At 41.9% G+C, this 17,977-nt stretch overlaps 6 protein-coding genes across 7 annotated transcripts; 3 read left to right on the top strand and 3 right to left on the bottom strand.

Moving 5' to 3' along the window:
• The first annotated feature begins 1,323 nt into the window (after window positions 1-1,323).
• Window positions 1,324-2,210, top strand: LOC121616808 (histone H2B 1/2-like). Its single transcript, XM_041951617.1, has one exon. The coding sequence runs from the start codon at window positions 1,334-1,336 to the stop codon at window positions 1,703-1,705; it is 372 nt and encodes a 123-aa protein (XP_041807551.1). The 5' UTR covers window positions 1,324-1,333; the 3' UTR covers window positions 1,706-2,210.
• An 881-nt stretch (window positions 2,211-3,091) lies between these two features.
• LOC121616815 (histone H2B 1/2-like) lies at window positions 3,092-3,466 on the bottom strand. The gene has a single exon (XM_041951625.1). It carries the CDS (start codon window positions 3,461-3,463, stop codon window positions 3,092-3,094), a length of 372 nt encoding a protein of 123 aa, XP_041807559.1. The 5' UTR covers window positions 3,464-3,466.
• Window positions 3,467-4,454: 988 nt separating this feature from the next.
• LOC121616817 (histone H4) lies at window positions 4,455-4,769 on the bottom strand. Its single transcript, XM_041951627.1, has one exon. The coding sequence runs from the start codon at window positions 4,764-4,766 to the stop codon at window positions 4,455-4,457; it is 312 nt and encodes a 103-aa protein (XP_041807561.1). The 5' UTR covers window positions 4,767-4,769.
• Window positions 4,770-5,835: 1,066 nt separating this feature from the next.
• On the top strand, window positions 5,836-8,921 carry LOC121616785 (E3 ubiquitin-protein ligase RNF26-like). 2 transcript variants are annotated; one of them, XM_041951592.1, is made up of 2 exons: window positions 5,836-5,946; window positions 6,845-8,921. In XM_041951592.1, exon 2 carries the CDS (start codon window positions 6,851-6,853, stop codon window positions 8,114-8,116), a length of 1,266 nt encoding a protein of 421 aa, XP_041807526.1. In that variant the 5' UTR covers window positions 5,836-5,946; window positions 6,845-6,850; the 3' UTR covers window positions 8,117-8,921. The 2 variants fall into 2 exon arrangements, with proteins under 2 accessions (XP_041807526.1, XP_041807527.1); XM_041951593.1 differs by lacking the exon at window positions 5,836-5,946 and adding an exon at window positions 5,994-6,194.
• Window positions 8,922-9,973: 1,052 nt separating this feature from the next.
• On the bottom strand, window positions 9,974-11,743 carry LOC121616798 (complement C1q-like protein 2). Its single transcript, XM_041951606.1, has 4 exons — window positions 11,466-11,743; window positions 11,237-11,308; window positions 10,650-10,781; window positions 9,974-10,550 (listed from the first exon to the last, which is right to left on the bottom strand). Exons 1-4 carry the CDS (start codon window positions 11,683-11,685, stop codon window positions 10,273-10,275), a joined length of 702 nt encoding a protein of 233 aa, XP_041807540.1. The 5' UTR covers window positions 11,686-11,743; the 3' UTR covers window positions 9,974-10,272.
• A 4,650-nt stretch (window positions 11,744-16,393) lies between these two features.
• ins (preproinsulin) lies at window positions 16,394-17,872 on the top strand. Its single transcript, XM_041951618.1, has 3 exons — window positions 16,394-16,478; window positions 17,161-17,345; window positions 17,499-17,872. Exons 2-3 carry the CDS (start codon window positions 17,162-17,164, stop codon window positions 17,663-17,665), a joined length of 351 nt encoding a protein of 116 aa, XP_041807552.1. The 5' UTR covers window positions 16,394-16,478; window position 17,161; the 3' UTR covers window positions 17,666-17,872.
• Window positions 17,873-17,977: the final 105 nt, after the last annotated feature.

Below are 17,977 nucleotides of genomic sequence, written 5' to 3' on the forward strand. Positions count from 1 at the left end.
GAAGTACATTTTCCAAAAAATCAAATCACACTGACCTAAATACCCAAGTATGTGTGAACAAGTGAATAACATATATATCATTTTAAATCTTGATATGTCTCTGAGATACAATAATAATAATAATGATAGTGATAATATTTAGTTTTCCTTATGTTACGCAGGCTGTGGGATTTAAAACAACTTAAACAGATGTATGCAGTGAGTGTGTCATCCTATGATTTGTTGAATTGTTTAGAGCTTATTCCCTCACAGCTCACCATCATGTTAGTTCCTGCTGCCACCTTGTGTTCAGTAATGTAATAGACGTTACAACAGTACAGCAATTATGAAACTCCTGCTTCTCATGAAACTACTGAATGACTTCAATAAATAACTAATATCTTAAATGATCGTATTCCAAAGCTAATGCCAAGTAAGAACAACATTGTATAATGCAGAACAGACGTATCGGAAACATCTAGAATGCTGTCATGTTCAAGAACGACATGCATTCAATGACCACATTTTTTTCAAACTTCATTTACTGCGTTCTCACCTCCAAAGTCTGTGTATTTACACTCTATTTCACACATTTACATACTATTGTCACAACAGTCAAATGTACACACAAGTTTACTGCAATTTGCTACATTCTACTACATCTATAAATAAATAATGTATGTGTATAAAATGACATACATATGACAATACTGAGCGCCTATTTTTATTCCTTGATGACTTCAATGAAAGACTTCGATGAAGACCTGATGCAGAATCCAGATCTTTATGTAATGGATGTGGCTTTTCAGCATCTCCCCTAGTCACAGAGTGCTTTACAGCTCATCACAGTATGTTGCCACTTTTTCTGACTCTCCTCAACCCCATAGACCAGGCATGTCAAACCTATTCAATAAAGGGCTGTTAGGCTGCAGGTTTTAGTTCCAACCTAAGAGGGATCACTTAATTATCAGCTGAAGACTGAAATCAGCTGATAAATGATCAGTCGCCATTTTTTTTTTTTTTTGCCTTTCAGTTTAAGTGTACCTTCACTTGGGTAACATGGGTCTGTTGTAACGCACTGTCCCTGTTACATTACCTGTCTGTCTTTATGTGTGGATTTATTACAGCGTATCAGCAGAAGTCCTTCACTGTCTCCAGTCTGACTTTAAGAAATGTCTTACGGCCCCGCCCGCGATAACGGTCGCTTTGTTGTGGCGCGCACACTGTCAAGCACAACAGAACAGCCAATCAGATGCGAGCAACCGAACACTCAGTTTTGAATCAGGCGCATATAAAAGGAGCGCTCTACTAACACTGACTACACTCACTTGAGAGTAACTCATCGAGAAGAAATATGCCGGAGGTCGTGAAAGCAGCGAAGAAGGGCTCCAAGAAGGCCGTGTCCAAGGCGACAAAGAGCGGCGGCAGGAAGAAGAGGAGGCCCAGGAAGGAGAGCTATGCCATCTACGTCTACAAGGTCCTGAAACAGGTCCACCCCGACACCGGCATCTCCTCCAAGGCAATGGGCATCATGAACTCCTTCGTCAGCGACATCTTCGAGCGCATCGCCGGTGAGGCTTCTCGTCTTGCTCACTACAACAAGCGCTCCACCATCACCTCCAGGGAGATCCAGACCGCCGTCCGCCTGCTGCTCCCTGGTGAGCTAGCCAAGCACGCTGTGTCTGAGGGCACCAAGGCCGTCACCAAGTACACCAGCTCCAAGTAAACCGACTGCTGAGCAAACTAAACAAAGGTCCTTTTCAGGACCACCCACTTCCAACATAAAGAGTACCTTATTAATGTTTTTATATCTCGACGACGATTTATAAACACGTACATAAAAGATGTTACCGGCAGAACGAGGACACGTAGAGAAGCGCTCGAGGTAAATCCATACTGATCAGGGTGCATGTGTTGTGGACGTGTACTGTGGTCTGCAAATGCAGGTAACTCACCTGTTCCGTTCTCAATAGTGGCTACAGACTTTGAATGAAGTAAGTTGTGAATGCATACCAAAAAAAAGACTAAGTATGACAAATTATAAAAGTCCAGAAATCTCATGTCCTAAACTGTCATAGCTGGAGCCTCAGTCATACATCATCACACTTCTGAGAGCTCAGTTCTATAACCTGTATTTTTTTTTGCCTCAAGTGTAATTGGATGTTCCCTACTCGTTCATTACATGAAAGTAGTTCTTGTTCTGCATGCTCTTGTGTTTCCACCCTTTGAGCTGCTGGAACTGCAAATTTCTCTTTGGAGATTAATAAAGTATTTAATATAAATAAAATAAAGTGCTCATCCTGTAGTAAATCACCTGTGGCTGCTTCATGTCCTGAATTCTGTTTTTGTGACATTTTTTCCTTCTCTGGGCTTCAATTTAAATGAAGGGATAGTGCCTAACATCTTTTTAAAAAAAAAAAAACTATATCCCTCAAATGTAGTGCAGTATTTCCATCTGATATGTAGGAGTGTTGAGTGGAAGATGGTTAACTGTCATACTTTCCACTTGTCAGTCAGAAGAGCTGCAGGTATGTGCATTTAACTTAAATTCTAATATCCCGTTTTAGCCGGGGATTAATAATTTCAAGCAGAAATTAAAACATTTTTGAAACGGATGGGTAAACCTAACACATATGGTGACTGTCCCTGCCATTTGAGGTTAGTATTACTTGAGCTTATGGGAATTAATTTATAATTCTATCATTTTTTTCCCTTACTAACAGGAATGTAATTAAGAGAAATTAATTTATAGGTATGGTCACTCATTACTCCCCAATGAACATGCTTCATTCAGTGGGTGACCACTGGTAGAGGGGATTAAGTCTTGTATTAAAGTACTTGGCAAAATTACAGTCTTTACTGCTAGTTGGTAATTTTGATTTTATTCTATTGGTACAGTGCCTCAATTATGTACTGCAATAGCTAGTGCGGAGGACTATCAGATTTAATCTACAAGTGTATGAAGTTCACTTATTAAAACTCTGTCAAGGAGTTATATGTTCTATTAGCAACTCATACAACATCAGTTCGTACAAGTAACAGAATACGGCTCTTTAGTTTAAAGGTGGGTGGTCCTGAAAAGGACCTTTGTTTAGTTTGCTCGGCAGTCGGTTTACTTGGAGCTGGTGTACTTGGTGACGGCCTTGGTGCCCTCAGACACAGCGTGCTTGGCCAGCTCACCAGGGAGCAGCAGGCGGACGGCGGTCTGGATCTCCCTGGAGGTGATGGTGGAGCGCTTGTTGTAGTGAGCAAGACGAGAGGCCTCACCGGCGATGCGCTCGAAGATGTCGCTGACGAAGGAGTTCATGATGCCCATTGCCTTGGAGGAGATGCCGGTGTCGGGGTGGACCTGTTTCAGGACCTTGTAGACGTAGATGGCATAGCTCTCCTTCCTGGGCCTCCTCTTCTTCCTGCCGCCGCTCTTTGTCGCCTTGGACACGGCCTTCTTGGAGCCCTTCTTCCCTGCTTTTGGTGGATCAGGCATTTTGTTTTTTTGAGTTTTCTTTTCCTCAACAGATGACTGTGAGCAGTCGGGACGGGATATTTGTACGTGGTATAAGCAAATAAGCCTGTGCTGTTCCTCGTGGAGGATTGGCTGAACTGTAAACGCGACTGAGCATGCGCCAAACAAGCAACTGTTAAAACATCCAGAAACCTTGTATTGAAAAGGAAACGAGCATCGATAGAAGGTAGTACTATTCTGCATACAATATAGGCAATAGAGTAAAAGTAAAATTACAAAATAATAGTTCACTATATATGTACATTTATACCACACACACACACACACACATATATATATATTCTACTATACTACCAATAATTTGAACAGAATTTCAGTTTTGAGAGAAACTGCATATGGTGGGTATTTATACACACATTAAATGGCTATACTAAAGTCAATTACTAAGCCATATTTAGGCCACAGAATGAATGAAGTCACTCTTGGTGTATTTGGGCTGTGACCAACATCTGGAGAGAGTTTTATTTGTAATGGCAGTAATAAAGGTGGTTGGGTCAGTAACTGGTTTATTCATGTTCACATATTTTGTTCATTTCATTTGAAACTGTGGATGTGATTACATGATCAAGTACTTAACAAAACAAGAGTAAGTCCTTCATGTGTCACGGCTGTTTCAATGCAATACCAAGCCTAGTGAAAGCAATCCCTAAGTGAGAGTAAACTTAATTATGCAGAATCTTTCTGGTTAGTTTAGATCATGACTTTCATCAAACATACAGATTCCATTCTTCTTGGTTATAATCGTTATCATACAGAGCAAATGAGATGAGGTGGACAGCATACTGTACCGGAACTGTATTGCTATGAGACTACATGGGTGAACATTTCTTCGGATATGGGTATGCTTGTGTACAACTACTGTGTAAAACACGGGAAGACGTGCTCTTTAGTTAAAGTGGGCGGCTCTTAAAAGAGCCTTTGGTTTTTCAGTTTCAGCAAGTCACAACCGTGTTTAACCGCCGAAGCCGTACAGGGTGCGTCCCTGCCTCTTCAGGGCGTAGACCACGTCCATGGCGGTGACGGTCTTCCTCTTGGCGTGCTCGGTGTAGGTGACGGCGTCTCTGATCACGTTCTCCAGGAAAACCTTGAGCACACCGCGAGTCTCCTCGTAGATGAGACCGGAGATACGCTTCACACCACCACGGCGGGCCAGGCGGCGGATGGCGGGTTTAGTGATTCCCTGGATGTTATCACGAAGGACTTTACGGTGACGCTTTGCGCCTCCTTTACCGAGTCCCTTACCACCCTTTCCGCGTCCACTCATTTTGCAGGTTCAGTCGAAGTTTCAGCTGAATGTGCCGAGTGCTGCAGTTACTCAGTATTTATTTGGTGTTTGCGGACGTATGTGAAGACATGGGGAGGCTGCGACAGTTTCGCTGGGCGGTGAAAAAAAAACCTCAGCCCGCTGAAAATGTTGGAGGCTGCACCATTTTCACAGTCCGATTAATCTATTATATATAGAAGTTAACTACTATTTTTACAATGTATTTGCACAATGTAATACAGTATGTAAATGTAGCAATGCAATGTTTACTAATAGTCAGCTGCAAAATGAATCCTTCCAAATAAAAGCAAGAAAGTAGAATAGAAATATGACTAAGCAATGGTTAACCACCCATTGGTATTATGGGATCTTCTAGTCTATTACATTTCAGTGAATATAATCATCTGCAGACAAACCGTTCACTATCATCAGTTTTAGTGTTCCTGAGCCCATGTCGTAATTTCTTTTATACAATCCCATGTTCACAATGTGGTGAATGACTGAGCCTCTCAAAGATGCTCCTTTCATACCCAATCATGATACTATCACCTGTTACCAATGAGCCTGTTTACCTATTGAATGTTCCAAACAGATGTTTTGGAGCATTCCACAGATCTTTTGGTTTTTCCTGTCCCAACTTACTGAGTTCAGTAAGTTGGGACATTTTACATTTTTCATACTGGTGGAATCTGACTCCAAACTAAACCCACTGAGTCTGGGAAGAATCTGGCTTTGTGTGGAGCAGGAAACAATGCCCCTTTGTTCCCCTCTACCACCTGTGGCAGACAAGCTCTTTGGCACTCATGTGTGACACAGCTCTGCCCACTGGGACCCCCGCTGACTGGCTGAAATAAACTTGTAGGACATACAGGGTTAAGTAAAACAATAGACTTAGTGGGTGAACAGTCAACAGGATATATGTGAAATATGTGAATGAGGCTTAGAGGAAGAAACATTGGATATGTTATCTGTCACTGGCCCACACTCCAGCATGGTGGGTGGCGGTAATGCATGTGCAACGCTAGATATCACTCTCTATTACACGAAACGAAGAAGAAGGAGAAGTCAGTAAACACAACGAAGAAGAAGTCGATGCCAACATGCTAGAGAAATTGTGGCTAATACTTGAATTGTAGTTCTACAGACCAGTGATTAAATCTTTCCGCGCCATGTCGCTACAGTGAGTCGTTTTTACTTAAAATGGTCATCAGCCTTTCCCCGAAAGCTTGTTTTTGTTCCACATTTCACGTTTTTCTACTTAGCGAGTTAATGCCAATGGGTGCGGTCTGCCAGGCAATGTTAGCGACGTTAGCATGTGTGTAGCTGTAAAATACAGTCAGGGCTTCAGACGTAAAGAATTCATACATATGTGTACATGGACATTAATGGCGTAGTCCATAAAACCGACAGTTGCAAAGTTAAGCAAAGGTAGGATTTGCCCTGTTAACCCACAGACAGCGTCACTGGTGTTTGCTCGCTAAGAGTCAAAACTTCCGTTTTCATACCAAACTCCATTTAGAAATCTGTTAATTTTAAATTTACAGGTCTACATAAATGCCACAATGATGATCAGATACTTACCCATAATTGACAAGAGGCTCTCTTTAATTCGGCACACACTATACACAGAAACGCTTATTTAAACCGATTTTCATCCTAATGAACTGTATTGCTTGTCATGTCTCCCCATAACCTTGTTCCACTAAAGTAAGTGTTATTCAGAGACTGGTGTGTTTTATTTTTTATTTTTTCCCACTCCGCAATCTTCGCTTACCATCATTTGAATGAACAGCTCTTTACATCAAACGTGTTGTTTGGAACAACCTCATATTTCAATCCCTCAGAAGCTGCAGTTAAACCTTTAATAAGCTGCTATGTCCTGTAGAAATCACCTAAATTCCACCAGAAGTCATTGCAGAGTCTAGTATTTGTCAGATATGAACTTAATCCATTCTCAATTATTCATAAAGAAATACAACGTTTTGGCATTTGTCTCTGTATAAAATATGTATTCTGAAGCTGTTGTTGGTTGGTGCAGATATGTTGTGCAGCTGTAACTCCACTTTTCTTATCTGCAGCCTAATATGGATGAAGTGAACTTCGTCTTTGTTGCCGTTGGGAGATGTGTGGACGCCTGCTGCCTGCTGCTCGACCTGACCATCAGGACGTTCAGCTGGCTGCTTCGCTTCCTCTCTGGTGTGGGCGCTTCCGTCCACAACACGCTGGTTGTCCTGAGCGGATCCACTTTGGTTGAATACTGGAACTTTGCTCTTTTCTCCTTTCTCACTGTCAGCGAGGCCGTCTCCAGTGCTACCTATGGAGCTCTGCACGTTGTTGAGGGCTGGCTGCAGATGCTGGCAGGAGTGTTTGAGAGTTTCAAGATGGTGGGACACCTCTCCTGTCATGTGGCGTGGCGCATCAAGGATGTGCTTCACCGCGGGCTTATTTCAGGGAGTTGTATCCTGCGTCAGACATGCGAAGGCCTCTGCATCGCGCTCAGCCTCATCCTCTACTTCGTCAACACAGTGGTCAACATCGTCCTGATCAGCACGCAGAACTGCGTGTCTGTGTTGGCAGGCGTCTGGGAGATGGTGGCGGACCCTGTGCACAAAGTGATGGAGCTGGCTCTGACTCTGCTGACTTTTCTGTACAGCTGTCTGGTTGGTGCCTCTGTGTTGCTGTGGACGCCTTGCCAGCTGCTGCTGGACTTCCTGGGAGCACTGGGTCGTGTCTTCTTCACTGTTTTCATGGTGGACTCATACGGCTTGCTCATCTCAGCAGCTATTATCTCACTGGCTTTGTTGTTACTGAACCACAGGCTTCCCGTCCTCGCCGGACGCCTGATCCTTCATTTTGTCAACTCTCTGCCGGGAGTTCGTGGCTTACAGACTTTACTGGAGCAACCTCTGGTCAATCAGGAGGCCCACGTCAGGACAGGACAGGAAGTGAGTACAACAAGGCTCCCGCACACAGAAGCTTTAAACACTGAGACTGACCTGCCGTCAGCAAATGAGCCGACCCAGCCAGACACTCGGCAGCTCCAGGCTCAGCAGGACGGCGAGTCAGCGAGCAGCAGCAGGACTAGTACGGCCCGGCCAAACTCCACTCCGGCGGACAGCTGCACCCCACCGACTGACGTCGAGCTGCTCAGCCTGCTGAAGGAGCAGGAGGAGAGGAAGAAGTGCGTCATCTGTCAGGACCTGAGCAAGACCGTGCTGCTGCTGCCCTGCCGTCACCTCTGCCTCTGCCGGCACTGCGCCGACATCCTGACCCAACACCGACACGTCCAGCAGCGCTGCTGTCCGCTCTGCAGGCAGCCCATCACACAGACCATGGACGTCTTCCTCTGACGGGTGATGGACCAGTGACATCAACTGCGAACCGCAGCACACAGCAGAAGAAGTCTGTTGGCATGATTGACGCTTCTCTGTAAAAGTAATTCTTACGCATAGATCTGAGTGCTGAACTTAATATTATTTAAGCTGAACTGTGTCTTTAGAATTGAGTATTGCAAAGTGCCAACTACTGATGTTTATTTATTATTTATTCTTTGTTCCAATGTTTTGTAATTGAAACAGGACACTTTTCTAACTTTATTGAACAGTATTTGTGCACCCAGGTGTTTAAACTTAAAACTTGAAAGTCTAAATAAATTTTTCTTATTTATGTTAGCCATCAACTTTGAAATGCCAAAACAAGAGAGAAGCCCTTAAAACTCTTGGTATGTGAGAAGTGTGAATGGTTATTTCATAACCACTGAACTGAGCGGCAGCTGATTATTAACACTGGATTAATTCGCCTGAGGATATGGGCCAAAGACTTACCTATTGCCACAATTGTTTTTCTTCTTATGTAAGTTTATGTATGTGTAATATTTTGAACATTTATTTAAAACAATATGAAGTTGCCAAATATGTTACATACTTAATTTTGGCTTTGGATGTTAAGCATTATTTGTTTCTTTACTTGGTGCAGAAGTCCATGTGACAGCTTTGGTTTAAAGCTTTATTCCTTTATTTTGTTCTATTTTGAGTTTTCAGATTTTTGAACCATGACTTCTTCATATTGGTCACAATGCAAACTGAAAGAGACTGCCATGAAATTGTGTCTTAATATTCACTCAGTAATTTCCAATAAACATGCTGCCATGCTTTTATTGCAACTGTTGTTCAACCTCTTTGATATAAGTATACATGTCAGGTAGCATGAAGCAAGGTTGTAGTGAGGATTTTTAAAACTGAGATCATGAGTTCACAAAGAGGCATTTTTTTTGACTTGGTTCATGTAGAAAAATCAGGTGGCAGGTTTGTGTTTATACTATTTGAACCCTCCAGACACGTCAGGCTTAAGGTTTTATTCTCATGCAAATGTTGGTGAACAGCAGCCTCTCAAATATAAAGTGGCTGTTCAATCATATCGTGTCAAATTATTTAATCAGACGAGAGTCTACAGCCATGCCAGCAGCTGTTATTGAGCTAAATGCCAATGCCAGAATGCTAACATGCTAACAAACTCTCCAGCCTACAGAGACATTTTTTATTTGAGCTCATTTGAGCTTGGAAATAGAAGTTTGAAAAAAAAAAAACATTTCACCTCAAAGTCAATGGAGTATGTGTTGTTGTGGCGCAGCCTCAAAAGAGTAAACCAATAGCAAAGTCTGTTGGAGGGGGCAGCACGTACAAAATACTAAACCAAACTAAACCAAAATACTTCAGTGATGAGGGCCATAACTCATTGGTCATTGCTCTGTGCATTCACCAGCAGTATGCCTCACTTATGCGCCCATGTATCTGATCTCAATCCTGCTACCTTGAAGCCTGGTGGCCAATCAAAAATGACCAATCACAACCTGTGACTGTGAGAATTAGTGCCGCTCACGTGAAAATTAACTGGAGTTTAGTGTAGCAGAAAAGAGGAACTGTCATGAAGGAACTTTGTAGGAGACTCAGTGTTTCGCTCTGTCAGATTAGTTGTTGCACTGGTGGATGACCAGGATCGGCTGCTCTGGAGGGAATCAGTTTCCATGGTAATTTAGGTCAAACTCATTTAGACCTTCTTAATGAAAATGATTTTTTCTGAAAATAAGTCAGACTCACAGAAGTAGACGTGGTTTAAATCTTGGTTCATTAACCGTGTCTCAGCATCTTGACTGATTTTCTGCTTTCCATACGTTAATATTTAAATTTGGAACAAAAATAATCCACAGATAGTGTAGCAGTTATGTTTATTCTTCAATCCAAATGACGAGAAAATTAAATCACTTTGAAATTTGAGGAAAAAAAATCATTTTGGGTATTTGGATACAGATGAAAAATGAACATTTTAGTTTCCATAAATTGTTGCACTGCTCATTCAGCTTTTATACATAAAGAACAGCGAGACATTCACTCTGCAGTGCTACAGTGATTCAACACACCCAGATTAAGATCTGTTCAAGTGCAAGAGAAAAAAAAAAAAACCCTGCATGACCAACATAGAGGTGAAGAAAAGTGCATCCTTTTGCATCTTACATGGTGAAAAGAAGATGACCACTGAAGGTGACATGGTGAAACTGATTGTCAAACACCCTCGAATTAGGCCACAGACGCAAAAACACAACATCTCCAACCTCTAGAAGCAGCGTGGCACCATTAGAAGAAGCAGCGTAATAGGACTTAACATGCACATACGCAAGAAAAATGTGCTCGGAGTTCTTCACCAACACAGCGCCTACAGGAAGGTTTCCAGGGGCACCTATGTACCACTCGAAGTGGTATGCTCCTCTCACCGGTGGACTGAAGACACCTGTTGGGAATTATGTCAATTAAAATGTTAAATCAACTGTTCAGCTGCGTCATCTGCCAATCAGACTGACATCATCATAGCTGATCAGAGCTCAGGTACCTGTGTGCGGGTTGTAGGCCTTTCCGATGTTTGTGATCACATGTTTGAACATCAGAGTCGTGTGTTTGTTAACGGGTCCGATAAATCCGTGGCCGTGAGCTATCAGGGAGGCTGAGAAAGCCACCTGTTTGGCTAAGAGACAGAGCAATGGCCATGTGTTAAATTCTGACTGAAAATCTTTAAACATTAAATTGCTAATTTTAGGTCTTTATCTATTCATCTCAACAAGCAAAATGAATGAAGCCCAAAACTGCAGTTCCTAGAATGGCCACATGAGGTTGGCTGCAAAAGTGAGTCAATCCCCATAGACCACCATGTTAAAATGTGCAACTTTAAAATGAGTATGTTAGAAATGCTCAACGTGTTTGGCCACCATCATTTAACTTCATAAAAACAAAGCTCTCTTGCAGCAGAAGCAGCTAGAAATGCACCTTCTAATGAGGGTGATATATTCTGTTTTTTTTAAATAAACAGAATAAATAATAGTCTGGTGGTTGAGCTTTATGCCACACAATTGAACAGTTGCCATAAAATATATCTATTTATTGTCATGTTTTTACGGAAATGATCAAAGCTGTGATGGTTACCTTGCAGCTGTTGCTTCAGCTTGTGGACCTCAGTCTGCTGCCTCTCCAGCTCCTTGAGCTTTGCCGATTGTTCTGAAAAAAAGAGAATAAATGACGTTCTGAGTTCACAGCACCATCAATTTCTTTGGAAATATTTTTGCGGAAGAAAATACTTCCTACCACAACAGTGATTCAGGGGGAAGTATTGCTCATGCTAATACTTCTCTCATCACCTGACGTAGTGCTTTACCTTTATTCTGTCTTTGCAAGAACCTCATCTCCACCTTCTGCTGAGCAAGCGAGACGGCCATCTCTCTCAGCACAGCATGGATGTCTTGTGCACAGTGCTGGTCGTGTGCAGCTGTCAGTGCAGCAGTTTTTGTATCAGCCCCCGTCTTGCTCTGATCCGTGGGGACAGACCCAACCACCAGCAGCGGCAGCAGCAACAGGAAAGTCGCGGCGATCTTCATTCTCACGCTGGCAATTTGCACAGGTGAACTGTGTCCCCTGTAAACCTGTGGGACATTTATGTAGTGCAGCAAAAAGAGGTGTGAAGCTGGTGGATGCCTTTGTTTTCCTGATTCACCTTTAACCTGCTGAATGGTCCTGTGAATTGTTCCTCATTCCCAAAAATCAAAACATTTCACATGATAAAGTGCACCAGTGTCAGTATGATGGATGATGGCACATTGTGGCTGTCACTATGAGGAAATTACAGCTTTATTCTCACAATAGTGTTTTGTTTTTTGTCAAATTCTTACAACAGTGAAGCAGTGGAGATCCCAGAAAGCCCAGATATCAATATATGTATATCAAGGATATTAGTGCTATACACATTATCATTATCATTGTTATTATTACTTCAAAACCAGTTAAAACATAGCTATGATAAAGTAAAAGTCCTGACATCACTTCCTCTTCAATGTCTCAAACATTTCTGTAATCTGTCTTTCTGAAAAGTGAGTTCCTGGAGTTTATTTTCTACAAAGTTAAACAATGATTACTTTGTGAGCACATAAAAAACTACAACTCCCATGAAAAATGAAGCTTTGGCAGCACGGCAGCGTGACTACTTGCATCATTGCAGTTTGATTTTGTCCACAGTAACTAAACTCACCAGCTCTCTCTTTTTCTTTTAACTCTGTTTAAAATCATCTACAGTCACAAAAGAAAAAAAAAACAAAACATAATGAATAAAAAAAAGTTGTCATGCATTGTTGCAAACATCAGTGTGATTTTGAACGAGGTTTTCTTACTTCTGGAACAGAACAGTTCCAGTTGTTCTTTGGCTCTTAATTAAAACAATGTGTTAGTAATTGGCCTGATAATGTGACTGAATCGCCATCACATTTCACTTCATTCGTTTAAAATAGCATAACTGTAATATCCTCTTAATGAAACAATACATCAACTAAATCAGCAAAATCGAACAGTAATCGAAATCGAAAAAATTTTTATGGCAAACATGACAACATGCTCCGTCCAGTTTTGGACAAGTATTCCAGCCATTGATAAATGAATGTTAATTATCAGCTGCCACTGTGTGAATAAAGTGCACTGCAAAAAAAGAAAAGTTGGGTGAACTCAAAATTTCAAGGCAACAAACTTCGATAAAATTTTAAGTTAGGCAATTATATTAAATATTTTAAGTTTTGCTTTGCTTTTTTGATTTTTGTCAACTCAACTGTAAGTTGTACTAACATAAATTTACATTGTAATAACTTTTAATCCTTACTTCTGCTAACTCTCCTGCAAGTTGTACTAACTTATACATTTACATTGAAACAACTTTTAATCCTTAATTCTGCTAACTCTCCCATAAATTGTACTAACTTATTTTATATTGTAATAACTCTTACACATAATCCACTTAAATTTGGTTAAGTTAGTATAGCAGAATAATTTAAGAAGAATTTAAAATTGCACACTGCAATAGTTTATAATGTAACTCATCTTTATAACTTAAGTTAGAACCAATAACTTCTAATCAAATATATAAATACTGTCCACTGTCTGAATAAAGTGGGGTCATTGTTTATTAAGCTGCACGGGTCATCGTAAATCTTAATATTCCTGCTGAAATGTGACCCAGTGACACTGCACTTCTGCAGACTGTCAGCTTTTATGCACTGAATAAGCACAAACATGTCATTTGAATATGAGGGGGCATTCACACATTGAGGAAATAAAGTTTTGTGCCATGTGATGGAGAGATGGTCACTGATTGTGGTCCCTTTCCTCATACTTCTGCGGCTGTGATCGACTGGCTCCGGTTACAGACACATAAACAACTGACAGCCTTAGTTTTCCGATGGCAGAGTATTTGGAGGGGCAGCTGTAATTATCTGATCTTGCCATCTTAATTTCCTCATTGTGCTGCCTCTGCCCACATACTGATGTTGTCACACAACATTGTGTGAAATATGTTCTCAGCTTGTTTTGTCTTTTTGGGGAAAGGGGAAACAAGCTCACACAAACGATCTGAATACTAGCATTTTTAAATCGTTCTAGTCCTATGTAAATACAGGTGATTTTTACCAGCGCTGCACATATTGTGTGTAAAAACTGCTTTTCTGCTCAGAATTAGCTGGTTTGAGTCTGCTAAGTGAAGGGTTAGCATTGCAATACTTCTCCACGTTGGCTTTAAAAAAGGTTGGAAACAAAAAAGAAAATTATTTAAAAAGGGATACGGCTAATTTTAAAATGATGAATGTTACACAAACAGCAGTGGAGTACAAGTAAGGAAGGTCAATATCAACAAAACACAAGGTTTTTGAGCCTTTTGAGCAGCTTTCATGCAAATTCAACCCAATCCAAACAATAATATATAATAATAGACAATTAACATGACATCGCAGTTGCAGGTAATTATTTAACACAAGAAAGTACAAGTGCTGTGAACATAATGTATTAAAGGTGTAAGTTTAATGCACTGGTCACGACACTCTACATGCAGCTGATGTGAAAGTACACACACATTCCCGTTACGGACTGTTTGACGATAAGATGGAAGTTTTTAGCCAGTGACAAGCAGCAGACCCGGTTTCTGGGAGACGTCCTCGCTCTGATTTTGAGAAGTTCTCAGAGTGATCGTCACGTCATCACGATGACGCTCGTCACGGCTTGTTGAGTTTGTGACAAACAAGCTGCAACAAGAGCTCCGTCAGCAAGACCCCCATTAAGCACTCTGTGTGTGCGTGATGGAGTCGTTTCTGTGGAGTTAGGCCCTCCCTCACTGGCTGACAGTGGAGGCAGAAGTGCAAAGATCTTGTACTTAAATAGAAGTAGCAATACCACAATGCATTCAAAACTTCACCTCAGTAAAACTACAAAAGTATTAGCATCAAAACATATTTAAGGTGCCAAAAGTAAAAGTGCGTAACCTTCATGTCATCACTTTAATGGAGAACCAGGTAAAAGTGGATCAATAAAGTTTGATCTCAATATATAATATTTATATATAGTATGATTTATTTAAAACGTGAGAAAGTAAAAGTTTTGCTTCTGAAATGCAGTGCAGTTAGAAGCATAAAGTAGTAGGAAATGGAAATACACAAGTAAAGTACAAACTACTTCAGATCTGAATCGTGTGAACTGGACTTGTTTGTGGAAACCTGAACAGCAGTTGGTCCTCCTGTGTTGAGCCATGTGTTTGTTTAATGGTTGTTTAGTTTCCCTGATGAACTGATGTTCATTCCTGGACCATGCGCTGGACCGCCGGTGTACTGCAAACACTTCCTGTCCCTGTGTGCTGCTGGGCTTGAAAACAGCAGGTCTGCAGCATTTCACATTGTACTTAAGTACAGCTGGCTAAGAAAACCTCATTTGAAATCCCACTAACATTTAAAACTACACTAATAATTAAAAACACAGCTTTGGAGCGGAGTTTCTGAGCCGTGTGGCTCGTTTCATATGTTTGGATAAGGCGTGTCTGCGTTTTTTTACAGCCACAGCAGTGAATTTTCATGGGAGCTGTAGTTTTGTCTGTGCTCACAAAGCAGCTGTTGTTTAAAATCATGACGGTTTTAATTTCCAGTAGTAAGTGCTGTTGTGGAGCTGACTAGAATAAGGAAACGTCAGGAATAATGCTTCATTTTCTTCAAAACAACAGATGAAAAAACTTCTTTGCATCCACTCCCGGAGGACATGTTGGCAATTTGAACAATTTTCCAGAAAATCGGCAAAAGAAACTGTAAATGACAGCTTGTTTCCATCCACTCCTGTTCTTTGAATGTGAGCTCATCCTTTGATGGAGATAAGCAGCAGGTGGTGTTAATTCTCCAGTTGGTGCCATTAAATCACTGAAGAAGAGGACACAACTAGATGAAGTCATTAAAAGAGCTCCAGTCGAAGCTCAAACGATGGAAAACATGATGGAAATCAGACATTTGTGTTAGTTTCATGTATTAATATGAGGAAGGTTAGAGCCTCCTCATCGCTCCCGATGTTTTCAGCTCTTCTCTGGAGGCGATGTTTGATTTCTTAACTTTTACACCTCAGACACCAGGAAACACTTATTTTTCGTGATATTTCACCTTTTTCTATCTAATCTTTCTCATTCTAAGAGAAAAGGAATTAACAGCCACTTAGCCTTCGGAAGCAAGCTGAACTCCACTTGGCTGTAGCTGTGTCTGTTTGCTGTGTGCTGCAGGCGGTGTTCAGTGGCTTCTTCTCTGAAAACGAGAGTGACAGTGCACCTGAACAGGTGTGTTGTGTCCGGACAGATAAGCAATGAGCTGAGAGTCACTGTAAAGCTGAGAGGAGCTGCAGACTCAGCTGATGAATCTCTGAAGGTTCATCACTACCAGAGACACCAACACATTGATCATTTCAGACATTTTTATCATAAAAGATTAATCGTAGCTGCTTCAGTAACATGAGTTCAGTAACCTGTCGGGGTGCTGAGCTCAGCAGCAGCAGCAGGTGCAGCAGGGAGCTGATTGGTGATCAATATTTGTCTATAGAGGTGATCAGATCATGTCGGCTCATTAGCTCTGTTTGTTTTACTAAGTGATGCGACCAGTCAATCAGAAGTAACTGAGTAACTTAATGTGTGCTGACTGACAGCTCACACACACACACACACACACACACACACACACACACACAGCTGTGGGCGTGTCCAGGTGGTGGCGATGGAGTATAAATGAAGAGGAGGCCTTCTGTTCTGCCTCACGCCAACCAGCTCTCAGCTGCTCTACTCTTCATCGCAGAGTCACCTCGTCCATCTCCTCCTCCTCCTCCTCTGACTCCGACTCTGCAGGTGAGTTGTTCTACTCCTCTTCCTCTGCTGATCTACACCTCCATTTCCTCCTCTTCTTCTAACTCTACTGGTGGTACTCTTCCTCCATCTCTTCCTCATCTATCTACAACTTCCTTCACATCTAGGAGCTGTTCGCCTCCTCTTCCTTCCTCTCTTTCTACGTCTCCATTTTCTTCCCTTCATCTTCCTCCTCCACTACAGGTGAGTTGTTCTACTCCTCCTCCTCCATCTACTCTGCACCTACACCTCCCTTTGACATCTTCAAAGCTGAGTTTTTTCTGCTACTCCTCCTCTACCTCCTCCTCCATCTCCTACTCTTCTTCCTCCGCTGCACTTGTATCTACACCTTCATCTCTTCCTCCTCTTTTTGTTCCTCGTCCTTGTTTCTTCTTTCCTGTCTCACTCCGTTGTCTTCCTCTACTTTTCATCCTCTGAACTCTGTCTCCTCGTGTATGTATGTATTGTTTTATACGACCTTTTAAAATATTTGTTACTTATAATCCTATACACACATTTTTTACATGAATATTCTTATCACACACTCACTTATACTGTCTTTCATTCCTTTTTGTCTTTTCATCATATGTAATGTTTTGTATATTTATTTTTATTGTTGTACGTTTCATTATGTGTGTGTGTGTGTGTGTGTGTGTGTGTGTGTGTGTGTGTGTGTGTGTTCCAGCATGGCGGCTCTGTGGCTCCAGTCTGTCTCTCTGCTGATCTTACTGATCGTATCATGGCCGAGCACACAGGCCGTCGCGCCCCCACAGCACCTGTGTGGCTCTCACCTGGTCGACGCCCTCTACCTGGTCTGTGGGGACAGAGGCTTCTTTTACAACCCCAAGAGAGACGTGGACCCTCTGCTGGGTGAGACCACCAACTACTAAAACTACAAACGACATACAGGGTCTTGGAATTATGCTTGGAACTAAAACTCTCCAGTTCCAGTCTTTTGATTAAAAAATGTATCTCGGAGGGTGATGACTTCCCCTCTGACCCTCTACCTGTTTGCCCTGTTAGGTTTCCTCCCTTCGAAGGCGGGCGGAGCTGCGGCGACAGGTGGCGAGAACGAGGTGGCCGAGTACGCCTTCAAGGACCAGATGGAGATGATGGTGAAGCGAGGCATCGTGGAGCAGTGCTGCCACCGACCCTGCAACATCTTCGACCTGCAGAACTACTGCAACTGAACAGTGCTTAGCCTGGCTTTGGTTAGCCTTGCTTAGCATAGCATAGCTTTGCTTCTTGGCTAACTTAGCCTGAACCCCGCCACCCCCCACCCTACCATCAGAGGAGCGGCAATGACATCGTCTCTCTGATAAACCAACTGCTGTCAAATGAAGTGCTGAGAAATGGATGAAATTATTTTTCCTAGAAAATAAAGTCTTGTGAATTGATAGAATATCAAGATGTGTGTTTATTATCATGCTGACTTGGTTATGATGCTACATGATCTTTGAACCACATTTAAAGGTGTAACCCTGAAGATTACATGATGTAGT

This window comes from Chelmon rostratus, chromosome 14 (genome assembly GCF_017976325.1).
Source record: "Chelmon rostratus isolate fCheRos1 chromosome 14, fCheRos1.pri, whole genome shotgun sequence".
NCBI classification, from domain to species: domain Eukaryota; kingdom Metazoa; phylum Chordata; class Actinopteri; order Chaetodontiformes; family Chaetodontidae; genus Chelmon; species Chelmon rostratus.